The sequence below is a fragment of the Typha latifolia genome, chromosome 1, assembly GCF_019914945.1.
Source record: "Typha latifolia isolate L0001 chromosome 1, TyphaL0001v2, whole genome shotgun sequence".
Lineage (NCBI taxonomy): Eukaryota > Viridiplantae > Streptophyta > Magnoliopsida > Poales > Typhaceae > Typha > Typha latifolia.
Genome location: NC_133086.1, coordinates 21,872,579 through 21,894,081, shown reverse-complemented (window position 1 = coordinate 21,894,081; position 21,503 = coordinate 21,872,579). Strand labels below are relative to the sequence as shown.

The following is a 21,503-nucleotide window of genomic DNA, read 5'->3' as shown; positions in this document are numbered from 1 at the left end:
AAGTTATTCTAATTAATTGGGATTTGAATAGCTAAATCAGTTGGGTATAAATTGGGATTTAAAGGGATAGGAAACATACTTTAATCATATGGCTTTTAAAAAGTCTTGTAGTTCCTAAAATTCTGTGGTGTTATGGTGTCCTTGCCCCTTCTCTCTTCTAGTCACACTTGACAATGGTTTCTTTTTCAATACAAGCGGCTTAACTGTACTCAAAATTAAGATGTCAAGGTATCTTCACAATATATGTGCCAATGGCTATTTTGCTAGAAAGCCTTCCTTTCACTTAGATTTGTCCCATACTCAACAAAGACAATGCATGTAAGTTCCTTGTACCCTTCTATATTTATCTCATTCAATTCTATGGTCATAAATCATAATACATCCAGTGGCACATAAACAATATCCTCAATGATCCTCTAGTACATCAAGAGTTCAAGAGTGTCTCCAGAATTAAGATTGTCACTGTAGTAAGCGCATCAAGGATAAGAAATTTCTTTGTTTTCCTGTACTGAGGGTTTCTTTCATAGTTCGTCAGTTCTTTATATATTTTCTTGTTATTTGAAATAAACAAGCTTGCTTGCTTACTTATAGCATTGGAGTATTTTAAGCACAAAACATTCATGGGGATTCAAGGAGAGGGACTATTTGCTTATTTCATTGCTTTTTGAAGTTTCTGCAGTAGAAGGAAACAAAATTAACTAATTAAGCATGTAGTACCCATTTTTGGCAGAACACCTTGTTGTAGTTTCCTGACTCTAATGCGGTAATTGTTATTATTTTGTTCTCATGTTGACTGTATTATTTCACCAGATTCATCAGCTGTCTTTTAGTCCTCACACGGATTCCAAAGGGATCATGGATTTAGTTGGATTTCTTTCCCCACAACATGTCATTCTTGTGCATGGAGAGAAACCTAAAATGGCTTCTCTGAAGGAAAAAATCCAATCTGAACTGGGAATTCAATGTTATTATCCAGCAAACAACGAGACAGTATTCATCCCGACAACCCAGAACGTGAAAGTAGATGCTACTAAGAAGTTTATTAAAAGTTGCTCTGGTGGTGACTCAAATATTGCACTAGATAATCCTTGTATGTCAACCTGTAGTTTGAGTGGCTATGAAATCTCAGAGTTGGTTAGAGATGAAAAGCTAGCTGAAGGCATCCTAATGATGGAGAAGACCAAGGCTGCAAGGATCGTCTGCGAGGATGAGCTTTTACAGATATTAGGTGTGGAGCAGCATACAATCCAGTTTGCTCATTGTTTCCCAGTCGATCTAAGCAACAGGAAACAACTATTGCATCACTCAGGTGGCTGTTCAAGACAGTCTACTGAGGAGGCAAGTTCACATTATGTTGTAGCAAAAGATATTAATCCATCAACCAGTTATACTGTACTTCAATTATTGCAGGAGAAACTGAGAAACCAAATTAAATGCAAATATATCTTGATGGCTTCTGATCATCTCAAGATAGACTCTGTCCAAATCCGAGTTTGTTTAGATGAAGATTGCCCGTATCGGCTGAACCAAAATAGATCTTCAGGTGGAACAACAATATACTTTTGTTGTAGTTGGTCAATGCGCGATGAAAAGCTGGCCAAAAAGTGTCTGTCCGCTATTAAAGATTTGGATTTGGCTGTCCAAGAGGCACCTAGAACTGAGTAGCTGCCATGGCGTCTTATTTCCCATTAGCTATCAGCTTGGTGGTCTGCATTTGTGATAACTGTCATGCTTGACAAAGAATACTTGAAGTAGCTGAGGAAACCGTTGGGGATTCAGTTCTGTCAGCATTCTGGTATGGGGCCCTAGTTCTCGGTTCAGTGTAAGTCATTTATGGGAATCATTGGCTGATATAGATTGTGGTTGCAATTTTGGAAAGTCACAGGTTTCTCTTCTTGGATATAGAAGAGGTTAAATTTAATGCTCGTGTAGTGCCAGATAGTAGATACTAATTGTCAGTTACCTACCTTGATCTCATCTCTCCTGCTGTTGTGCTATTTTAATGTTGGGGAAATGATCATGTTATAAGCTTCTTTATATCATGCTTCATACTAATAGATTCTTGCCAGCGGCCTTTCAGTGGTTTCTGTTAATTTATTACTTGTGGGAGGTTGTACCATACAACAAGTTTGTATAAATATTATATTTATGACATATCATATATGGACCCGATCTGACATTTCTCAAGGATGATTACATTTTGCATCATACATTTTGATTAACATCCTATAACTGTGGTATGTGCATTCAGTCTCTTATTTAGACTTTATTATAAAAGAGTGGAACCGAGCAATTTTCAAGCCGAGCTAAGCAAGTTTTAGCTCGTTCAAGCTCAGCTTAAATTAGCTCCATGTTTTTTTTGTAATTTATAGTAATATAATTATAGCATGGTAGATAATGCACTTTAATATCAAGTAGGATGGATGATATGGATCTAAATTCTAAATTTTCATAGAAACGCAGAATTAAGAATCGTCTTTATATATACGAAACACTCTCAAACGACTCAAGCTTAAGCTGAATTAAGCTTCAATCAATTTCGACCCAAAAGTTGAGCTGACATTGGTAGATCTGAAACCAATCGCCTCACAATTCAATTGCAAAATTGCAACCGACAATAAAATAGCTACAATTCTTTCACATAAGAAACACGAATACAAAGCGGCCTAGATCTTATGTAGTAAAACCACACCTTACCAACGGTAGGTCAAGCCCCCCGAACTAGACACCATCTCGTGAAGGCCATAGGCTGAAAGTTAGTTTAACAATTCTTATGTGTAAACGCAGTTATCTTTTGCGCCTTCAAATTCCAAAATCTACCTTTCCTTCCCATCTGTTGGTCAATCTCCGGTTGTTGGTATCCACCGGGCCAGCTCAGGTTAAGTTCAGGTTGACGCGACGACGTCTAATTGGGTGGCCTCTAAGCCCGACCGAGCTACTGAGCTAGTCTTTCGTAATATATCTCTAATGTAGGATGCTATTCGCAAAAGTTCTAGAGAGACAGAGAAAAGGATGCCGGGTGGGTAACAAAAAATAAATAAATGAAAGGACCTCTCACTGTCTCACACCTTCACTTCAATCCTTCCCTTCACCTACAAATATTTAATCCCGAAAAGGTACCAATGCGGGGAATTGAACTTCTCTTCAGCTAAAAAGCCAACGAAGCACCCTGGGAAATGGCGTCGGCGTCGACCGAGCCACTCCTCCGTCCGGTCCAACCGCCGCCCGAATCGGCGCGGCCGAGCCGGCTGGCTTCGATCATGGGCCGGGCCGCAGGCCGGCGCGGCCCATCGATGCTGGTGCGCGAGACGGCGGCGCTGCATCTAGAACAACGGCGGGCCGAGTGGGCCTACTCGCGACTCGTGGTGGCGGTCGACATCGCGTGGAATCTCGCCTTCGTCGTCGTCTCCGCCGCCACGCTCGCCGCCACCACTAGCGAGAGGCCGAACACACCGGTCAGGATTTGGGTCGCGGGGTACGCTTTGCAGTGCGTGATTCATGTAGGTTTGGTTTGGGTTGAGTACCGGAAGAGGAGGACGAGGAGTGGGGGGAGAGGGGTTGGGGAGGGTGGAGAACAGAGGAGGGTGGTGGGGGCGGAGGAGAGAGGCAACGGTGAAGAGGATCGAGATGAGGTAGGAGAAGCGAGAGGACAGCAAACCAGGTATGAAATTTGAAAAAGAAATTTAATATGTTGGGGGGATTTTGACATGGAATTTAATTGATTTGGTGATTAGTTTGGATTTTTTTTCTTTTTTTCTTCTTTCTTTCTTTCTTTCTTTACTCTTTGGTTTGTTGGGAGTTAGGGATTCTAATTCTTTTCCTCTTTATGTTCTTTTTGCACCCGTGTAGGAAATTACATTCCCATAAATATCTTTCATCTACAACATGCACCAATTTGACAATAGGTTAAAAGTTTTAGAAATTTTCTGCTGAAGGCCACTGGAAAGCTAATTCTTACTTTAGCCTGATCATTCATGGATTGCTCAACCTGTATCTCATGTATAAATATCCTTTATCTTGCATCTATTTCTGTCTAAAGACACCGGAACAAGTTCTTGGATCATAAGATATAATAGAAATTGTCCTTCGGCAATAACATTAGTAAATTTTTCGAAACAAAACTAGGGCATATGCACTACGAGTATAAATGAGAAAAGCGGAAAGAACTGTTGGCGTGATCACTAAAAATGTACAATCCAATATTAGGCAGAGTTGTACCATCTGGATCAGTGCCAATATGATTATTATCACATAGTGTACCAAGAGATTCTGCAGTATAAAACTAAATTCTTGAGATGTGCATCTAGAGAAGCCTTTCTTGTTAGCTATGATCTTAGAAATGATAATTATCTTAAAATAAGTCACCCTTGGTCAATATTACTTTGGCGTGATTGTATGTACTTTGTCTATAATTTATCTGAGGAAATTGTTGTTCTCATAATCTCAAAAGAGTAAGGAAATAACATGTTCTTAGCAGTAGAGGGTTCTGTATGTGGATTTTGTTTTGCTTTAACTTGTTCAATTTTTAATATTGGTGGTGACTGGTGGCAGTTTTGCGAAACGATGTGAATCTTTTAATACAATGGCGTCCTTTCTCTGGTGGATAATTGGCTTTTATTGGGTGGTCTCTGGTGGTGAGGCACTGATGCAAAATGCTCCAAGACTTTACTGGTATGATGATTGGACATTTATATCATAAATTTAAGACATGAGACCTTAGCATTATGAATGAGGTATTCATTGTTTTGCTTAGTCATTACCTAGTTTCAAATAGGCATTTAGGATTGTTCTTATCTTCCCTGTTCGTGGGATGTTTTCTGAACCTTGACCCATAGTTAGTTGTTTATTTTCTCATTGTTGAGATGAAAAATGCAGGCAGGTGTTGTCTAATTGTGTCCACAAGGAATTGAAGGGTTTCTGATAGGGGGAAACAATCATCTGGTTTAGTTTCAAGTTGCTTTAGAAGAAAGAGAGGAGTTTATCTTCTGTTCTGCCTAGCTTTTGGTGGATTTGCTCTAACAGAATCATTGATTACAGGGATGTAAGATGATGCTTTCTCAGTAGTATCCTGACAAATGGTGTGGTGACTGATGACCAATTGACCATTAAACTTTTAGTTATTAATTTTCTTTTTCACTAATTGCCACCAAGAAGCTCATTTAATCTTACCCATATTGATATCCGATCCTATTGACTGGTGACAACTTGATTGCAGCTATACAATAACTATAAAATCTGACTAAATATACTAAAATCTCACTAGCACCGTGTGCAACTGCTATGTCCAATAGTTTAGAAGATGGATCTGAAGCTCCCAGTTGACCCAATTTTCCTAAAATGACCTTTGAAATCTACTATTGAAAAGTGTAAGTTTGTCAGTGAAAATTCTCACATCGATGGTGTAGTGTAGTTCCCTAGTTTCCAATTTGTTAATATCAATTGTTATTGTCTGCCATGATTTTTCCTTTGTTGGCTACATATTTTGGAGTTTTAAAATATATCATAGTTTCTCTAACATTTTATATATAAACTTTCATAATTCTCTTAATTCTTCTATGTAAAATTTAAAAGGTACTTATTTCTTTAGTTAAAGGTGACTAAGCTACTGCAAAGTCTCATACACTGCTTTTCCTCCAGATCCTATCGAGCTATCAGCTCATGTTGATCCACATGATTGTTAACCTTTGCAATGAAACTGATATGCATTTGTTTTAATAGCCAATATCCCTCTATATCTATGATAGGAAACCTAATTATCTGTCTTTATCATGATGATTTTGCACAGGTTGACAGTAATTTTTCTCGCATTTGATGTGCTCTTTGCCATCTTGTGTGTGGTTTTGGCTTGCGTAATCGGTATTGCACTTTGTTGCTGCTTCCCTTGTATAATTGCGATTCTCTATGCAGTTGCAGGCCAGGTAAGAATAAGAAAATCCAATGGTAAACAAAATGGAATGTGCTTTCAAGATCTCTGCAACTGCTACTGATGTTCATTGCTTTTGTCATTAACCAATAGGACGGTGCATCAGATGCAGATGTTAGTATTCTTCCAAGATATAGGTATGTTGAGTCTTCTGATGATGGGCCAAAGATAACTGATGGAGGAGTAATGATTCCAATTCTCAACAATAGTGGAACTTCAACTAATGAACGTGTTCTTCTACACGAGGACGCAGTAAGTTTTTTATTTGGTCTCTTTTCTTTTCTTTCCTTTTTGTTGGTTGTTATGATACTTCTCTGTAAATAACTACTTGCATATAGTCCCCTCACCAAATGAAATTGTTACATTTATAAGTATTATAATGTGCTCAAATATATTTTTTATTTAGTGTTTGTTTCTCAGTTTATTCTCAAAATTAGTGAATTTCTACCCTGCAAACTTTGCTGCATATTTTCAGCATCAAAGGTGATTCAATTCCTTACACATCTATTTGATATGCCTTGTTTATAATCGTTCTAACTGTATATGTTGTTAGGTATGTCATGTATTTCTGATTTTTTAACCTATTGAGACATCTATTTTATCATCAACTGTCACAGTGCTATGAAGGGGCACTTCATGTCTAGAAATTTATATCTTCTTCGCACAGAACTATTGGTCACACTTTTCTCCAACTGCTCTTCTTCTTTTCCTCCTTTTTCAGGAATGTTGTATATGTCTCACATCGTATGAGAATGGCGTAGAGCTCCATGCTCTTCCCTGCAATCATCACTTCCATTCAGCGTGCATAGTCAAATGGCTCCGGATACATGCAACCTGCCCTCTTTGCAAGTATAACATCCTCAAAGGGCAGTGATGTTCCATGATCAAGTTATAGTCTACAGAAGTTCATTTCTCTTTTGTCAGTGAGCTGATGCAACCTCTTGCTCAAGTATAGTTGTTTTACTTGCAGAATGCAGATGCTTGTCTGTGTTTCTGGTTTAACTGAAGTCTTGTACATGTACTAGCTTTCTTACAGCCAAAAAAAAAAAAGGTGTGGGCTTGTGACAGCTTTCAGATATACATATGTAACAAGGATATCAAACTCTTTGTAGTTGAGATAATATCATTTGCAATACGTTACTTCTAATATTGCCATCACCTTTCAGATGCAAGATCTACTTGCTTTCAAATGAACTGATAAGTTTGGATTAACATATCATGTCTCTTGAGTGTAACTGGTTTCTGAATTTATGCTTATGAGCATTACAACAAGCTCCTCTATTGCCCTTTAGTCCTTCACTATGCAAGACAACTAGCAAACAATGCGGCAAATATTAGATCTGTTATTACCTTCCAGATTATTTCACTTGTAACACCTTATGTAGCCAATTGGGGGCCTCTTGGGTCTTGAACTGGCTCTTGGCCAGGCCTGCCCTGGCTAATGGTGGGCTTAGACTTGCGGTTTGATTGGGCAACTTAAACTTTTTTAAGATTTATTGGCAAATTCTTATTTTTATGCTATGTTATTTTTAGCGGGTTCATTGCACTTCGGTACTATGAAAATCTATTATATTTTCAACTTAAACACTTAATTATTTATGATCTAAATTAAAGTATCGATTATTATTTTTTTAGTCATATTTGACTAACCTAAAAGTCAAATTTGAAGACTCTCGTTAAAGCCAAAGTTATAAAAAATTAAATAAATTTTCTAATACATATAAAATAATACATATTGACTTTTAGGTGGCAAAAAAAGATAAAACATATATATGTTTAATATATTTATTATTTAAAATTCAATACATATTAGAAATTTTATTAAATCCTCTATGACTTTGTCTCAATAAAATTTTCAAATTTAATTTTTATATTAGTCAAATATAATGAAAAAAAAAATTAAGGGATGGGCATGCTCATCACTCTTATCAATATCTCAATTTTTCTTTATTTGGTCAGGATTAATGGCCAGTAAGCTTTTGAGATGTTTTTCTGGATATAATCCTCATAGTATTTTGACTTTCAGCTACGAATTCTAGAATTATTTAGCCTTTGCTTGAATTAATAGGATCTAGATGATAAATATATGACATAAATATATATCCGTTTAACATATTTGTCATATTTTTATCGTTTAAATTTTAATTAATATTTTTTACATATATTAGAAAGCTTATTCAATCTTTTATAATTTTATTTATAATAAAAAAAATTAAATTCAATGTTAAATTTAATCAAATATTAAAAAAAAAATATTGCACGTTCGTCCAAATTAAAAAGAATTAAATACTTAAGTTAAAAATACATAAAAAATTTGTACAATTGAACCAAACAATATGTGCGTAAAATATAATTTCTCATATTTTAATCGATTGTTTGTCAACTATAGATATAAATTAAGGTACTTATTCTGACTTTTTTTACAAAGTATCAGTTGATCACGGATGAAGTTATCCTAACGCAGATACTCTATCCGGTTCAGGAATAAGAAAGGATGGACATGCTTATCCCTCTAATCAACATCTCAATTTTGTTTTCTTTGGTCAGGATTAATGATCGTTAAGCTTTTGAGATGTTTTTGTGGATATAAATATAATCCTGATAGTATTTTGACTTCCTGCTGGAGTTCTAGAAATATTTATCCAGCTAATAAAGGATCCAACGAGGGATTCATATCCCGAGACAGGACAGTGGCTAACGCTATAATTCACAAGCATGACTTGCAATCAACCAGTGACCAGATATTAAAGATACGAATTAAACTATTTATTTTTGAAGGATTTTTTTTTGCATATCACACACTACATTTTCATATTATTAGGATGTGATATGATGTCTCCAAATACTAATATAGGACACACCCATTAGTTATTAAAAATAATTTTGATTGGTTTATAAATTAAGGGGTATATAAGATGATTTATATATGTGACTAGATTTAGAATTTAAGTTTTTTATTGTTTATTTTTATAAAAAATTTCTTAATAATGGAGCGCAACTTTTATTAGTTTATTAGAAATGGATAACTAAGGGAGATAAATAAAATACGACTAATTTATTCTTATAATTTAAAAAGTGACAGTTACTACTTCTGATTCATATAATATTTCTGATTAATTTTATTTAGTATTATTTAATTTTAATTATTTGATTATGAGAGAGAAATATTATCACCTTATCGGATAAGAAATATATGTTTGCATCGACAACCAATAGGCGATATTTTTTTAATAAAAACAAAATAAACCAATAGGCTGAGAACAATATATACAGTTGTTACATTATTCTATGTATCCTAATATTCAATTGTATGTATGTTTCCAAAGCATTCTAGGATAAATATATAAATAAATAAAGGAAGTTTGCGGACATAAATATGGGTAAATGTGAACTCCATAAGCTGTCCAAGATTGCTTGAATTAGACTTATAAACAAAAGAAGAAAGTAGATATTGATAATTATTAATTGGCTGTTATAACCTGTACACTACCTTACATTATAGTGTTAGATTCTAGCTTATATTATGAATGTGTATTCATGATATGTAAATAATAAGCTTTAATAGCATAATCATATTCTTTACATATATATATATATATATATATGAAGATGTTGGCATACCATGAATCTAATATAAATTTTTACCATACTTGTGCTGAAAAGATTAGTTGAAGTGATTATTCTTTGGTTTTTTTTTTTTTTTGGTGCTTAGTGAATTGAGGCTTTTGTAATTTAATTATATCTAGTTTTTGATTTAGAAAGCTATCAGTGAAAGACAAATTAGTTTAAAAAAAATAATATTAAACACTAAAATCAACTAATATAAAAATATTATACTATATACTATAATTTATTAAATTAATTTTTTTATCATTAATGGATTAGATATTATGACTATTTGAATCATATTATTAAATTAAATTGGAAAAAAGACCACAGGAAATTCGAATGTGGAATATTTTGAAATTTCCAAAAGGAAGTTAAAAGATAACATATTTTAACTTCTTTAAATACTATCTAAAATATGTGCATAGATAGATACGGTGGCGACGGGGAATCCAATAGAATATTATAAAGGATTTCGTGCGAGGGGAATCTTTCCACGTCAGCGATAAATTGTTCCATTTCCGAGGGTGGGGCCCACTGAGAGGCCAATAGCTAATGGACTGATCGATTTGGACGAGACGTGTCGGTGAGAACCGAGGCTGCGTGCGAAGGAGTGATGAGTTCCCAATCCCATTTCGTTTGAAGATTTCATCAGCTGATTTAGCTCTCCAAAAGCTTCAGAAATTGAGCAAAACAATAGAGAGCCCAATTATTATTCCAATCTGACATCCTCCTCCCTTTTTGGTTTCCGAATTCATTGAACTAAATAAGATTCCGCCGCATTAATTGAACAAAAAAAAACTTTGAATATATTAGGTGAGTACAGCGTTGAATTATAGAGCTCAGTTTTTTAATTGTCAAATTAAATTTGATTATTAATAAGTCCACTCACCTACCCATACTAAGATTATTTCCGTCATTATATTGTTTATAAATTATAATCACCAAGAGTGAATAGAGCAGAATAGGTGATGATGGGTCCATGACAACAAGTACATATAAACTGGCCCAGCCGGTTGAGGTTTGGTAAAACCGGCGACCCAGAAGTCCACCCGGTATAAAGAGAAATGAAACGAACAATAAAATGAATTGGAAATCGAGAATTATTGCACAAAATTAATTATCCACCCCATCTCATTTTCTAATTAAAATTATGACATAAGATAACAAATAGTAATCTATTTTATATCATTCCAACAAAAAAGTCCGGAATCTGAGAAAATCTCGCTTATATTAACGCTTGGTATCCTCTCCTCTTTGCTCATATCTTTCAGATAGATCTGGGCGTTCTCTAGCTTCTCTTCTCTCCTCTCGTTCGCAGCCATGTCGACGCTCACGGATCTCATCAACCTTAACCTTTCTGAGACCACGGACAAGATCATAGCCGAGTACATATGGTGGGTTTCTTCTTCGATTGATCCGTTTCTTCTCTTTTTGGTTGCTCTTTGTTGGAGTTATACCGTGAGGAGTGTTCAATGGTTCGTAGAATTCGTAAAGGAGGTTCCTTTCTGGTTTATGTGATCATTTTATGACATGGGTTTGATTTCGTTTTGTTCTCCCATCTTATGTCACTGTGGTTGGAATTGAGTGGAGATCTTTGGTCTATATCTGTTTCCAGTTCTAAATATGCAACTCTTCCCTGTGATTCGCTATTGGCTTGGATCCTTTCCTCAACATTAGTAGTTATCTTTATTATTTCGCATCTCTGTGTCACTCATCTTACTCTTTATAGTATATATCCTTTTTCTTATTTCCGGAGAATTTTTCTTTCTTTTTGACTATGTATTCTTCCTCTTTTTTTTTTCTGGTTCTTTTGAAGTCAATGAACTTTGTTCTGTGGGAATTTTCCTAAGTTCCGGATCTTGTGGAAAAGCTTGTTTTTTTTTTCTTTTTCTTTTTCCCAAAACATGGTTGTTTGTTCTGATAATCATTTGCACCTTGTGCCTGTTATTGTGTTCGTCAGGATTGGAGGATCTGGTATGGATCTTCGAAGCAAAGCGAGGGTAAGATTTCATTCACGAGCTTTAGAGATAGTCGTTATCATTCTAATATGCTTAGTTTAATTCGTATACTACCCTCGGAATTTGATCTCTTTTTTTCCCCTGATCAATACTCATAATTCTTGAACAGACTCTTCCTGGCCCTGTCACTGATCCAAGCAAGCTTCCGAAGTGGAACTACGATGGTTCGAGCACAGGCCAGGCTCCTGGCGAGGACAGTGAAGTGATCTTGTAGTAAGTGTGGATTCCCTAACTCCCTTCAAATTTTTGGTATTCATATCCTTGAGTTGTCTACTTATTTGCTTTTATGTGGATTTAGTCCCCAAGCCATTTTCAAGGATCCTTTCAGGAGAGGGAACAATATTCTTGTAAGTCTATCTTTCTTTCAATTCCTATTAATTGATTCATGTTGGTTTCTTTTTCAAAGATTGGTTTAATTAAGACGTATACTATTCACATGAATATAGGTCATGTGCGACTGCTATACCCCAGCTGGAGAGCCGATTCCGACCAACAAAAGATATAATGCTGCTAAGATATTTAATCATCCGGATGTTGCTGCTGAAATACCATGGTAAAAAATTATTCTAAGATGTAAAATATATTATGGTTACTGATAACAAAAAAAGAAAATTGTTCTTAATTCCTTTAGCCTTATGTTGATAGTTGTTAGTGTCGTTGTTCTCTTTGCAAACAAATAACAGGTATGGAATAGAGCAGGAGTACACTCTCTTGCAGAAAGATGTCAAATGGCCTCTTGGATGGCCTGTTGGTGGTTTCCCTGGTCCTCAGGTAGTTACATTTGATTATTTCTACTGGCTTAATCTAGTAGGCTTTCATGTGTATTTCTGTGTTCATTTTGCTGCCATGCAAACAATTTCAGATTTGTATCCATGAAGCCTTATCTTTGCAATAACTTTAACCCTTATAATCAAGTACTAACTGACCAGAGTTTGTGTACTAGGGCCCCTATTATTGCGCTGCAGGCGCAGACAAAGCCTTCGGTCGTGACGTTGTTGATTCCCACTACAAAGCATGTCTTTATGCAGGCATCAACATAAGTGGTATAAATGGAGAAGTCATGCCAGGCCAAGTAATATTGATTTTTTTTAATTTGTTCATTGCATTTCTTTCTTGAATTCTCTCTTTAAGCAATTTAATTCTGTGATCGACAGTGGGAATTCCAAGTTGGTCCTGCTGTTGGTATCTCTGCGGGTGATGAGCTGTGGGTTGCTCGCTACATTCTTGAGGTAATTTAGGACACAATTTGGAAATATTGCCTATGTATTTTAGTTACTTGCATATGCATAATTACTGCTATGCTAATTATACTTCTACTTACTGCTTTGAACAGAGGATCACCGAGATTGCAGGTGTAGTTCTCTCATTTGACCCGAAACCAATCCAGGTAATTATTTTCCCTTGGCAAATCCAGATATTGTATGTGCTCCTTTGTTTCCTAAATATGTTATATCTGATATATTTTCTGTTCTCTGATTTGTTAAGGGTGACTGGAATGGTGCTGGTGCTCACACTAATTACAGGTAAAGATTTTTTTTTGATTAAATCTTTCCCTCTTTTCACTCACCTGGGCTAGAAGGCAAGAGAATTCTATTATACACCTTGTCAACATTCCTTCATTTCATCTTATTCATTTCGTATGTTTCTTTCAGCACCAAGTCCATGAGAAATGATGGAGGCTACGAAGTCATAAAGAAGGCCATCGAAAAGCTTGGATTGAGGCATAAGGAGCACATTGCAGCTTATGGTGAGGGGAATGAGCGCCGCCTCACTGGCCGTCATGAGACTGCTGATATGAACACCTTCCTATGGGTATGTGCCACATATAGTTGCAAATATACAGGATAATATAAATTTACTACTGGAAGAATGCATTAGCTAAGACATCTTGCTTCGTTTGACAGGGAGTTGCCAACCGTGGAGCATCAATTCGAGTTGGCCGTGAGACAGAGCAGAATGGCAAAGGTTAAATATGCTCTTTTTTTAAGCAACTTTATGCACATATCTTACCTAAGATCACATTGCTCATGTGGATACATTTTGCAATTCAGGTTACTTTGAAGATAGGAGGCCAGCTTCCAACATGGATCCTTATGTTGTGACATCCTTGATTGCTGATACTACCATACTCTGGAAACCATGAGATTTGAGGCCACTCCAGTTGTTATGTGGGCATCTTCTTGCTATCTTCTGCAGCATTGTTAGTAGTGGGGGCCTTGCATTGTGTTGGGTACTTTGTCATTGTATTTGGCTTTCTGGCTTGTAGTTAGGGGGGATCCATGTTCTATTTGCATCCAAGTGTGCAGGCAAGTGGGTTTATTATCTAAAACTCATTGTTTCCCCTTGCCTTGGTTTATTGCATTCCAATAATAATACCATGAAACACAGACTGATATTATGAAGTATTCTGTTTTAATGAAGGGCTTACTTGTGATGTATCTGATTATAAACTTATCTGTGCATGACGATTCTTTTAGTTCATTTGGTGATCGTACTTCAAGTGCTTGGTAGATCTCTAAAACAGCCAGCTTGTCAGGATTGCAACTACTCCGATCAAAAGTTTCTAACACAAATTTGATTGAGATTACAATTGGTTTGGTATGAATTCGTCAAAATCAGCTTAATAGATATTAGAATCTTACGATATTTAAATTAAGAGCTTTATGTTCCACAATACCCTGTTTGTGGAAATCCTGAGGCACAGAGCTTTAGGTACTCAGAATCACTTTGGTTGTTTGGCAAACAGGTTATATTCCAGGGCCCCAGTTGTGACTTCTTTGCATGTCTTCTTAGAACTTACCTAAGAGGCTACTCTTGTGACAATTTTCCCTCATTTAGTGTCAACTATCTGACTTACAATAAGAACACGTGTTAGGTGGAAGCAAAAATATTGTTTGGTTAAGGATATCCTATTGCTTCTCTATATCCACCATGATTCCTTTCAAACCAACTCTAGCTGAATCACAAATCAATCAAATCCAATCAACTGCACACTAATTTTTGCAACTAACTCTGATTCTGAAACAAACACTGGTGCAGCTAAACAACCTGCAGTTCTAGAAAAATGCCCATGACTCTTCTTCCACTAAAATATCAAATCCATAATAAATGTATTGGAAGTGGAATCCAATATAGGAAAAGCCTTTCTGCTACTATGGAAGCTGAGCTAGAAAGGGTTGGTGGATAGAACAAAAAGATTCGCGTATGATGCAACGACCCACTTAACTGTCCTTGAGAATGGAAGATACATTTACTATTTATGAAGTCGACCTACCAATTAGTATAGTTGGCATTGGTTTGGTGGTACCACACTTTGAATCTGAGGGATAAGGGCCAATGGCCAGCGCTTATTATTCCTTCTTGTATAGAAAGGACAATTCATTTTTTCCTAGGACATGGCATATTTGCTTAAAAAATGAATATGATACACCTGTTATATTTTAATGAGTTAAAAAAAAATTTCCAACTTGATGTTGAAGTATACTAATATGGCCTCAAGTTGCTTCTCTAAACCTTAAAGTTATTGACATTATCATAATATGATTCTGATAGACAAGAGAACAAAGTCTGAAATCAAATTCTGGCCCACAGGAGTACGAAACGACGTTTAAATCTATAATTTTTCTACTATCAATCTATTACATAATAGGATGAGTAATTTAAAGAAAAAGAAGTTTATACTAATCTCAAGATATGACCAGACAACCAGCAAATGGTACTACGTCAACATTAAGTTAGAAAACAACCAATTCAGCACTTACCTAAACCTTATGTTGCGAATAAGGTAGCTAGTCAGCAAGAGGGAAGTGAAGGGGATCGCAATTGGCTGACTCAGCACACGTAATAGTTAATACCTCATCAGAAAAATACAAATTTGGTTGATGAAGGCCAAGCTGTGACACACTTCCAGGAAAATTTGTCATCTGAAATGGCCAAGTGACTGCTGTTGGAAGTGGTGTGAGCAACAAAGATAACCCTTTCCTGTAGCCAATGACTAAACAACAGCAGAAGAGTGATCTCATTTACAGATGACACTTGATGGTTTCTCTACTAGTTGGCATCAATCATGCAGAAAGAGGAAGCATGATTAGTTGTGATTTTGCACCTAATTGAAATTTTACTACTATTTTGTCTACAAATGCAGTCTTGTAATCTCCAAGTGCCCACTATCTCCTTTTGATTCATTGTAATCTTTTGATAACTATTCATGCTCAGGAAGAACAGATCATTACAACATAAAGAGTGATTTCAAATGCCAAGTAGTTTACTCTCATGATATTAATTATTTGTTCTCTCTAGTGAATTTAAATGGTGCTGAGTTATAGTGATTGAAGTGAATCGTAAAAAATTTGATTATCACTGGCAATTCACATAAACTTAGATCCGTTTCTCAGTTTAAATAATACTGAATTTGTGAGGAGTGTTGCAACCCACATTAATTTCTTGCCATTGCCTTAATACTTCTACAAGTTAATATTGCCTCAAGTAATTTTATAGAAGTGTGGTATTTAAGAAAATGCGTTCTATTATTTGAGAAGATATCTGAACTCATTGTCAGGACAATTCAGAAGCAAACACTGATTAAATTGTGATGGAAGCTGATCTCAGTTATCAAATAAAACTCAACCAATAAAATTTGTTACTAAGATATATTTTCTGTTTGGTCATGCAATCAGTTCAGCATTCACACAATCATATTCTCGTCACAAAGAAGATCACAGGTAAACAAGGGGAGAGAGAGAGAGAGAGAGAGAGAGAGAGAGTATAAACACAGACTATCTAGTGTAAACTGAAATGTTATCAACTATTAATGAGCTATGGTGAATACATAGCACTGGTCCTGCCAATCACATCAACTCAATTATATGCAATAGGAATTATAATCTATAGGCCACTACAGCATTCCAAAATCTGTGAAAGTACATAGAAACGGAACGAAAGATAAAAAAATTTGCACCCACAGAAGCTTAGTGAGACGGAACATCACAAAATGGGTAGTCCACCAGTGCACCATGACTTCACTTAATTGCCTTACTCATTTGGCCATCAAATATAAATGGGCTCCTCGGTTCTTCCCTCTCTGTTTCAAGTCTGGCTATGAAAACAGATTCTTTTTTTTTTTTTCTGGAAACCGATTGATGCGACGACTGACTGACGAAGGTTACAGAATAATGGGCACGTGACAAGAAGTTTACGACCATGTAAATTTAGATTCACGAGATGATCTGAATAGATGATCATTCCACCTCAGAAGTTGCAATGATATTCGTATTTTGGATAGACCAGTAAGTTCGGCATAGCCAAACCAAGTACTTATTAATAAAACATCAGATCCGATCACATACAGAGAAGCCAATCATTTTCTGGCACCTAAGCATGCGAGATAGCAATCTAAAATTACCCAGAACATTAAGCTAACAGGAGTTCCAATACATTGTTCATATATCGGTCCAGGCCAGGGCATGCAGAAAACAACACAGTGCAGGTAAATAATATTTCATTTACCATGAACAAAACTTCCCCTAAGTTGAACTTCCTCCACTGCTATTAAGAGTGTTTGCTACATCGATAACAAATCGATATTTCACATCACCCGCAGCAAGCCGCTCCATGGCTGTGTTCACATAGTCCATTCCAATAACCTCAACTTCTGCAGTTATGCCATGCTTTGCGGCGAATTCTATCATTTCTTGGGTGTCTTTCATTCCTCCAACACAACTTCCAGCCAAGATTTTCCCACCTGGCAAAGATGAACTTGTCAATTTCCATCATCCGATCCTTAGACATGTATATATATTTCATCGACGAGTGTATATTTTGATACTTGCCTTGAATTAGGGAGGAAGTAGGTAGTTCCAATGGTTTGTTTGGGGCTCCCACCATAATCATCTTTCCCGTGGCCTTCAATAATGAGAGCAGGGGTGCAATAGGGTGGAAAGCAGAGACTGTATCAATGATACCATCCATGGTACCCCTTGCAGCCTGTTACCAATACATAGCATTTCAAATTTCACCCGAGAGAAAGATTACAATAAAAGAATGAAGGTTGACTGCATCAAAGGTAACTGAACTATTGTTTTACCTGGATGTGATCAGGATCGCGGCTGACCAAGAATGAATCAGCTCCCAAGTGTTCAATTGCTTCCTTTTCCTTCTTAGGAGATGTGCTTATCACAGTAACTTTCATTCCAAAAGCCTTGCCGAACTTTACAGCCACATGTCCAAGACCACCAAGACCAACCACCCCCAAATGCTTCCCTGGCTCATTGAGTCCAAAATATTTCATTGGGCTATACACTGTGACTCCAGCACAAAATAATGGTGCAGCCTTGTCCAGGGGAAGGTTTTCAGGAATGCGAACGACAAAGTGCTCGTTTACAACCAATATATCAGAAAATCCACCATAGGTTGTCAAACCATCATGGTAGATACCGTTACATGTTGTTATCATTTTGTCGCAGTAATTTTCAAAATCCTGCTTGCAGCTGTCACAAGAAAGGCAAGAACCAACCATGAAACCCACACCAACCTTCTCCCCAACTTTGAACTTGTGAACATTGCAGCCTACATCAGTCACAACTCCAACAGCTTCATGTCTGCAAGGAATTATGGAAGGAAAAGCTATGATTAAGTTCCTGCTGGGAACTATTAGTGCCTACAACAGCAGAGATCATTTGTCTAACATTGTTCCTTCAACACCCAGCTATCATCTGAAGCAAATCATATCAGAATAACACTCTATTATTCTCCAGTAAGCAAGAACAGGAATTTTATAAGAGAAAAACAGTTATAATAAAAGGAGGAGAAGAATGTTCTACAAATCTACAAAATCGTTAGATCTACATTTGTATGAAGAGATATAAAGAGAAAAGCAAAAATGCTCGGAACAGGAAGAAATCAAGATGGACAATGTGCAGTCCTTAATATCCCAACTACATAGCAGAAGGAAGAGAAAAATGCTATATAAATCTCTTTGAACCATGGTTACAGTTGAAACGAACAATAAGTTGCACCTTGATCTGATGAGAATATTATCTTAAAACTAAATCATGTAAAGTTGAAAAATGGAACTTGATGATACTCTAAATTTCACCCGCTATTTCAACCAACTATTAGCTGCCTTCAGGGTTTAAGTTATCATAAAAGAAAGACACTCAAGTAAATTAAGAAGATCGTGTAGCAAAATAACCAGCAGGTCTTGCTACTCGACTGTAGTCTTTGTTCTCGCAGACTTTAACTACAAGTATTGGATGTTGGAAGAAGCTGCACATGTTCAGATGATATGAAAATACCTGTGGAAGAATACAAACAAAGCTACATTGCAATAGGAAAACAGGAACATAAAATGATACTTCTGTACCATACAGAAATACAGGTATGTTTGAGAGTACCCAGGAACAACAGGGTACATAGCATTTCCCCATTCATTCTTAATGGTGTGAAGATCAGTGTGACAAATCCCACAATAGAGTATCTTTAAGGTAACATCGTCATCCTTCTTGGACCTGCATAGCAGTATGAAAAGTAGTCAGAATTCCATTCTATTGTTTTATTATTATCAGTATTAAATTATGCTGTCCTATATCATAAATTACTTCTATCACAGATAAAGGCATGAAATCCTTCCATGTAACAAGAAAATTAGCATTTAACATATCCAAGTCAAGTGCTGTGGTATTAGGCCAATTACATATAGCCAAATAATTAACTCTATTAAACATGCTTCTGTCTTTTCCTATGGTAATTACAAAAAAAAAGTGAATCAGAAAGGAATACATACGAAATACCAACGCGACTCTATGAAGTATGAACCTGACAATGTGCTAGTGGCCTTGTCTACGTTACAAATGTTGCCATGATATATGTCATGCAAACAATATCAACACAAGATAGGGGAATATTATGGCAAGTAAAAACTTCAGCAGAACAATGTTGCAAATAATCAGTTGATAATGTCTCTCATAAAATACATTCATAGAAAAGTGATGTAAATTATTTTTTAGTTAATAGATCAAATAGTTCAGTGACTGAGAACTGCTACGATTGATTCCTTCTAGAACTTTTGGCAAAAAATACTGAAGTGACACTCTTAATGAACAAGTTACTGACTAACAGTACGCCAGTTAATATCTCTATAGAATTACGTCTACACATACTAAAAAGACAAACTAATCAAGGCTAGATCAAATTATCTACCAAATTATAAAGATCAAAAGTGGGACCTACCTTGAGACAAAAAAAGAAAAAAAAGAAAAGAAAAGAGAGAACTAGAACAAAAAGGAGTACGCATAAACATATGGAGCTAAAAATAGTTCTGGAAGTAATTTAGGAACATAGCCTGCTAAATTGTCTCTCCGTCTGTTCCATGTGCTGTTACAAAAAATTGTGTTGCTCTTAGTTAGCCTACATTCTACGTCTTGCTCAAAGTAGTTTCAGGTCCAATTATCAAGATCACTGACACCAATTCCTTCAATTAACGGAAGCTGGTTTCTTTTACTTGACAGATTCGGATCAAAATTGAGCTAGGTACGTAGAACACTCATCGGATCGCTCCATTTGCAACTTGGATTCAAGAATATAAGCACCAACTCACTTCCTTACAGGTGAACACTAGAAAACCCCAAGAGAAACGTAGTCATGAATCTTGTCTTGGATCACGGTAGCTTGTCTGTCCTAAAAAGGATCCATCAAAGATACAAAGCGAAGCAAATCCAATAGAAGATAAAGCGTGGAGTAAAACAATTACATCTATAGTAGAGGAAAGAGACCTTCTTGTGAAATTAAATGGCGAGAGAACACCAGATGCATCTCTTGCAGCCCACCCAAATGCCGGCAGTGCGTTCGCCATCTCTCTCTCTCTCTCTCTCTCTCTCTCTCTCTCTCTCTCTCTCTCTCTCCTGTAGATCTCTGTTAATTTTATAGATCGAGTGGGGGGTGAAACACGAGTGAGTAACGGTCTGCCGCCCACGTTTCCCAGCAAGGCGAATCCGCGTTTCACACGGTTGGATGGCGTGGGTAATCTAGAGCCATTCGCTATGCAATTATTGGCAACTTCTAAACATAGACAGTACCAAAGGTGAAGTAGTCGCTATAGTGATTTTGAATCTTTGATACTACCTGCAAAATAAAAATAGGACGACGAATGCGATTGGGGATAACTCGGATAAGGTAAGCAAATGAAGCGAATTGCTTGCAAATTAATAAATATATTTAATGGGTGTAAGCTTCATATGATGGCTGCCTGGCTCCAACCTCTAAATAATTACACTTGCCTTTATTAAAGGTAGATCTGTCCACAAATTGTTATTTAAACTATTTGAGAATTGAGATACACCGCTGTAGAACCACTATGAAATATAAAGTACGTTCTTAGCCCACGAGGGTCCATGAATCACGATTAATGCAGACAAAGACTGCAAATTTGAAAATATATGGTCAATAGGATAATATGCTGTTGGAATAAAGAACAAAGACTCAAGCATCAATCTGGGAACGAGATCTCACATATAATATGAATTTATATAAATATGCATACACAGCTGGAGTCGGAACGTGGAATATAATTAGCATTGAGCCGTAATGATGACCAGAATATACTTGACCCGCATCCGATATAAAAGCAGGATATACTTATATATAGGTCTAATTACACTTCGCTTCTTCCCAAGCGTATAAATTATAACGCTAGATACCATTTTATGTGAATAGATATTATAACATTTTAAATAGTTTAAGAGACAAATTATACGCTTTTATAGTTGAAAAACAAGATGCGGGATGTATGTTATAAAATCTTTTCCTTTGTTCTTTCTTATCTTCTAGTCCAACCCAAGTCCTGAAATTAGTGGGCCAGAGAGCTCGGCCCAAGGCCTATTAAATTGGCTACGCTTGGAATAGTCCGTTCCGTTTGTAGAATCCCACTGCTAATTACTTAACCATCGTGGACGAAGCGC

At 36.3% G+C, this 21,503-nt stretch overlaps 4 protein-coding genes across 10 annotated transcripts in view; 3 read left to right on the top strand and 1 right to left on the bottom strand.

Moving 5' to 3' along the window:
- LOC140780730 (cleavage and polyadenylation specificity factor subunit 3-II) overlaps nt 1-2,208 on the top strand; it is a 50,584-nt gene extending 48,376 nt beyond the window's left edge. For all 7 annotated transcript variants that reach the window (XM_073126457.1, XM_073126456.1, XM_073126453.1 and 4 more), the window contains one exon: nt 811-2,208. In XM_073126457.1, coding sequence (XP_072982558.1) covers nt 811-1,665 — 855 coding nt within the window. In that variant the 3' untranslated portion in view covers nt 1,666-2,208. The remainder of the gene's footprint in view (nt 1-810) is intronic.
- Nucleotides 2,209-2,994: 786 nt separating this feature from the next.
- On the top strand, nt 2,995-7,070 carry LOC140780731 (E3 ubiquitin protein ligase RIE1-like). Its single transcript, XM_073126459.1, has 5 exons — nt 2,995-3,661; nt 4,552-4,671; nt 5,786-5,918; nt 6,017-6,175; nt 6,645-7,070. Exons 1-5 carry the CDS (start codon nt 3,177-3,179, stop codon nt 6,795-6,797), a joined length of 1,050 nt encoding a protein of 349 aa, XP_072982560.1. The 5' UTR covers nt 2,995-3,176; the 3' UTR covers nt 6,798-7,070.
- A 3,503-nt stretch (nt 7,071-10,573) lies between these two features.
- Nucleotides 10,574-13,970, top strand: LOC140799609 (glutamine synthetase nodule isozyme-like). The gene is made up of 13 exons (XM_073153996.1): nt 10,574-10,926; nt 11,493-11,532; nt 11,660-11,763; nt 11,849-11,897; nt 11,997-12,103; nt 12,234-12,321; nt 12,494-12,622; nt 12,705-12,779; nt 12,884-12,937; nt 13,036-13,073; nt 13,203-13,362; nt 13,455-13,515; nt 13,602-13,970. The coding sequence occupies exons 1-13, from the start codon at nt 10,853-10,855 to the stop codon at nt 13,691-13,693; spliced, it is 1,071 nt and encodes a 356-aa protein (XP_073010097.1). The 5' UTR covers nt 10,574-10,852; the 3' UTR covers nt 13,694-13,970.
- A 2,851-nt stretch (nt 13,971-16,821) lies between these two features.
- Nucleotides 16,822-20,687, bottom strand: LOC140795929 (probable mannitol dehydrogenase). Its single transcript, XM_073148754.1, has 5 exons — nt 20,319-20,687; nt 18,942-19,055; nt 17,633-18,146; nt 17,379-17,532; nt 16,822-17,290 (listed from the first exon to the last, which is right to left on the bottom strand). The coding sequence occupies exons 1-5, from the start codon at nt 20,396-20,398 to the stop codon at nt 17,073-17,075; spliced, it is 1,080 nt and encodes a 359-aa protein (XP_073004855.1). The 5' UTR covers nt 20,399-20,687; the 3' UTR covers nt 16,822-17,072.
- Between the last annotated feature and the right edge of the window lie 816 nt (nt 20,688-21,503).